This window comes from Suricata suricatta, chromosome 4 (genome assembly GCF_006229205.1).
Source record: "Suricata suricatta isolate VVHF042 chromosome 4, meerkat_22Aug2017_6uvM2_HiC, whole genome shotgun sequence".
Classification (NCBI taxonomy): Eukaryota; Metazoa; Chordata; class Mammalia; order Carnivora; family Herpestidae; genus Suricata; species Suricata suricatta.
Genome location: NC_043703.1, coordinates 164,402,706 through 164,406,111, shown reverse-complemented (window position 1 = coordinate 164,406,111; position 3,406 = coordinate 164,402,706). Strand labels below are relative to the sequence as shown.

Genomic DNA, 3,406 nt, shown 5'->3' with positions numbered 1-3,406 from the left:
CAGCTCCCCACCCGCACCTGCCAAGCACACTCCAGCCCCATCTTCCTTACCTGTTCTAACCTTCGCCTTCCGACCCTGAGACCCTCCTGGATGCCGCCGTGGCCTTTCCTCTGGGGGGTCCGTGGTCGGGCAGTCTGGTCAGCCCGGGGCAGCCACGCGAGGCCCTTGCCACCTGCCACCCAGTCTGCATGTGCAGACTCGCCTTCCCTGGTGCCTGGGGAGCCCTTGCAGGCCAGGGGCCACACCCCCATGTGCCGTCTGCTGCACATGTCGGGGAGCCAGCCCTGCCTGCTCAGAGCCCCCCACACGTGTTGGGTGTCACCTCCCCCACAAAGCCCCAGGCTTCAAGTTACGATCAGTGAAACTTGGTGTCTGGGATCCAGCATCAGTGTACTTCCCACCAGGTTTATGAACAAGCCCTTTGAGAAGACCCTGACGTCAGTTCCAGAGCATTCTAGCACGTTCGCCCTACAGGGCAGGGGTCCTGGAGTGGGTTCTCTCTAGCTGGGCGACGTGAACAGGGGTGGGGCGGGGAGGGGGTGGCGAGGCGGGCGGCGCAGACGCTGCAGCCCCTCCCCCTGCAGGCTACACCGCGTGGAGGCGGTTCTGCAGCCTGCCCGCACTGGAGACCCGCGCCCACCTGCAGGCGGCCGCTGCCAACGCCAGCGTCGCGGGCCGGATGATGGGCCTGTACGGCCACCCAGACAACATCGATGTCTGGCTGGGCGGCTTGGCGGAGCCCTTCCTCCCGCAGGCACGCACCGGGCCGCTGTTCGCCTGCCTCATCGGGAGACAGATGAAGGCCCTGAGGGACGGAGACCGGTGGGTGTGCACGCCCGGGCCCTGGTGCGGGGTGGTGGCCCCGGGTCATCTCAGAGGGGGCTCATGCAGGCCAGCGCGCTGGGACTCGGGGCGCGTCAACCTGAGCTGTTGCGGACACGTCCCAACGGCCCGGCCTCACGTGTGAGCAGGTGGCGTGTGGAGAGGGCCCCGTTTCTGGTGCCCAGAAGCCCACCGCGGGGTGTTCTCTCACGGGTCTGCCCAGTGGGGCAGGTGGGCGCCGACCCAGGCCTGAGGCCCGGCCCGCAAGGGCCCCGAGGGTCCTGGTTCCGGGCCGGCGTGTCGGGTGCGAGGAGTCTGGGAGCATGCGGAGCACGCAGACGCCAGGTGACCGCCCCGTCCCGGGCCCGCTGCAGCCTCACTCTGCCCTCTGCTGTTGTGCAGGTTCTGGTGGGAGAGCAGCGGGGTGTTCACGGAGGCCCAGCGGCGCCAGCTGGCCAGGCACTCCCTGTCCCGGGTCATCTGTGACAACACGGGCCTCCCCCGGGTGCCCCCCGACGCCTTCCGGGTCGGAAGATTCCCGCAGGACTTTGTGTCCTGTGAGAACATTCCAGGCCTGAACCTGGAGGCATGGAGAGAGGTCCTCCCTCAAGGTGACCTGAAGCCCTTTTTAAGTTATGTAAATTATGTGGTAGTGCATGCATTATGTTCAAGAGCAGGGGAGGGGGGACCCCACGTTTGAGCTGCACGTGGGATCCTCGAGTAGGGCTGGGCAGGCAGACAGAGGAGCGCCTGGGGCTTGGGGCACAGGGTGTCCGCTGGGCCTCAGCAGGGCCGTCTGCAGAGATGTGCCCAGTGCCAAGAAACTGTGTGGCCCACGGGGCTGCGGCAGAAGTGGCTCTGGCCAGAAGGCTGGAGGTGGCAGAGGTGAGGGGGTAAGGGATGTGAGAAAAATGCAAGGAGGTGAGGAGGAAGGAGGTGAGGGGGTAGGGGAGGAGGAGGAGGGGAGGAGGTGAGAGCCCCCAGAGGGGCTGCAGGCAGGAGGCTGCGGAGGCCTCCCAGGGAGAGTCTGATGCAGGAGGAAGGTGCAGACACGGTGTCCTGGACACCATTGCGGGGTTTGGTGAGCAGGGAGCAGTGTGTCGGGGGGAGCGCAGCAAGGCCTGGGGGACCTGGTCCGGAGCCGGCGTCCTGAGGTGGGTGGGACTGGCCCTGAAGCCAGTGCTCCTGGCCGAGCGTGGCTGGACCAGCCCCCGGGTCGTGGCAGATAGCAGGGGGGTGGGGGGGGGCTGGAGGGTGGGAGGTGACTGGGCGGAGCCAGCAGTGAGCACTGAGGGCACTGCCATCGTCCCTGTGCAGGTGACGCGTGTGGCCTCCAGGCCGGCATGGACGGCGGGGACTGGGCGCTGTGCGGCGGGTCTGGGCAGCGAATGCTGGTGTTTTCCTGCCACCACGGGTTTCAGCTGCACGGCCCCGAACAGGTGGCCTGTCCCGCCAAGGATGGGCGTTTCCAGCCCCCCGTGTGCAGAGGTCAGTGCTCCTCGACCCACACTTCCTGACTTCACCCCCAAATCTGTGCGCGCCAAACCAGAAGCAAGCACCAGCGTCTGTCCTGGGTGCCGGCTCGCCCTCGCCGCCCTCTGTCTAGGCAGTGAAGTGTCATGGCAGGTCAGCACCCACGCATTAGGGACAAGTTAGTGACTTCCCAGAGAAGCTTCTAGAGCCAGACTCTCCAAGGAAAGCTGCAGGAGGGAAGGGCTTCAGCTCCGGACACCCTGGGACACCTTTGTAGGGGGCTGGGCGCGAGGCCTGGGAGAGGGTCCCGAAGTTGGCCCTGCAGAGCAATGGGCAGAATGGACGTCTACAGCGGACCGTGCATGTCAGTTCCCGAGGCCGGGACTCCAGGTGACAGCGGAGCTGCTCCTCGAGACGCGACCCGCAAACCCTGCGCTCACCTCACGGGGCCGCAGCCAGGGCGGCAGCCAGGGGAGCGGTGCAGGAGGCCCATGGGCTCCACTCACGGCCCACGGCCATGGCCGCTGCTGCCCCGAGCGGAACTCAGCCACAGGCCCGGGCCGTGTGCGGGCTGGTTGTCACCAGCTGCTGGCGGCCCACTGGCACAGAGCTGAAGTCACGCAGGAGTTTCAGCTCAGGAAGCGGCCAGCACCCCGGGGTGGGTGGTGGCCAGGCAGTGGCGCAGCCGCGTGAGTGAGCTATGGCCGCGGAAATGCAGCCAGTGGCTCCCGTCACTGCCTTTTCCCTCAGTGACAAAGATCCCTCTTCAGTCTCGGAGGTCAGCGACACCGTGTCCTGCGGGGCTGCCATGGTCACATGCTTCTGGCTCTAAATCACACAAGAAAGGAGGGAGACCTGTGTTTTGTACTAAGGCATTAACGATTAAGGCAGGATATCTTTAAACAAATTCTGGACGAGTCGATGGGAGCAGCCCGTGATATAAATGCACACTTCTGTGCACGGTGTTTTTTACCTGATCCCTGCCCTGCGCTGGGAGTTTCTAGTCAACGAGAAATAGACTTTGAACACAGGGCGTAGGACGCCTTTCCTCATGGGGTGAGCTGATGTGAACGTCAGAGCCGCCTCCGTCCTCAGTGAGCCATGCTGCCAC

General features: G+C 65.4%; 1 protein-coding gene across 1 annotated transcript in view; it reads left to right on the top strand.

The window, feature by feature from the left end:
* Positions 1-3,406, top strand: part of TPO (thyroid peroxidase) — a 50,576-nt gene that overhangs the window by 42,943 nt on the left and 4,227 nt on the right. The window contains exons 12-15 of the mRNA XM_029938583.1: positions 585-822; positions 1,225-1,433; positions 2,140-2,310; positions 2,751-2,984. Coding sequence (XP_029794443.1) covers positions 585-822; positions 1,225-1,433; positions 2,140-2,310; positions 2,751-2,984 — 852 coding nt within the window. The remainder of the gene's footprint in view (positions 1-584; positions 823-1,224; positions 1,434-2,139; positions 2,311-2,750; positions 2,985-3,406) is intronic.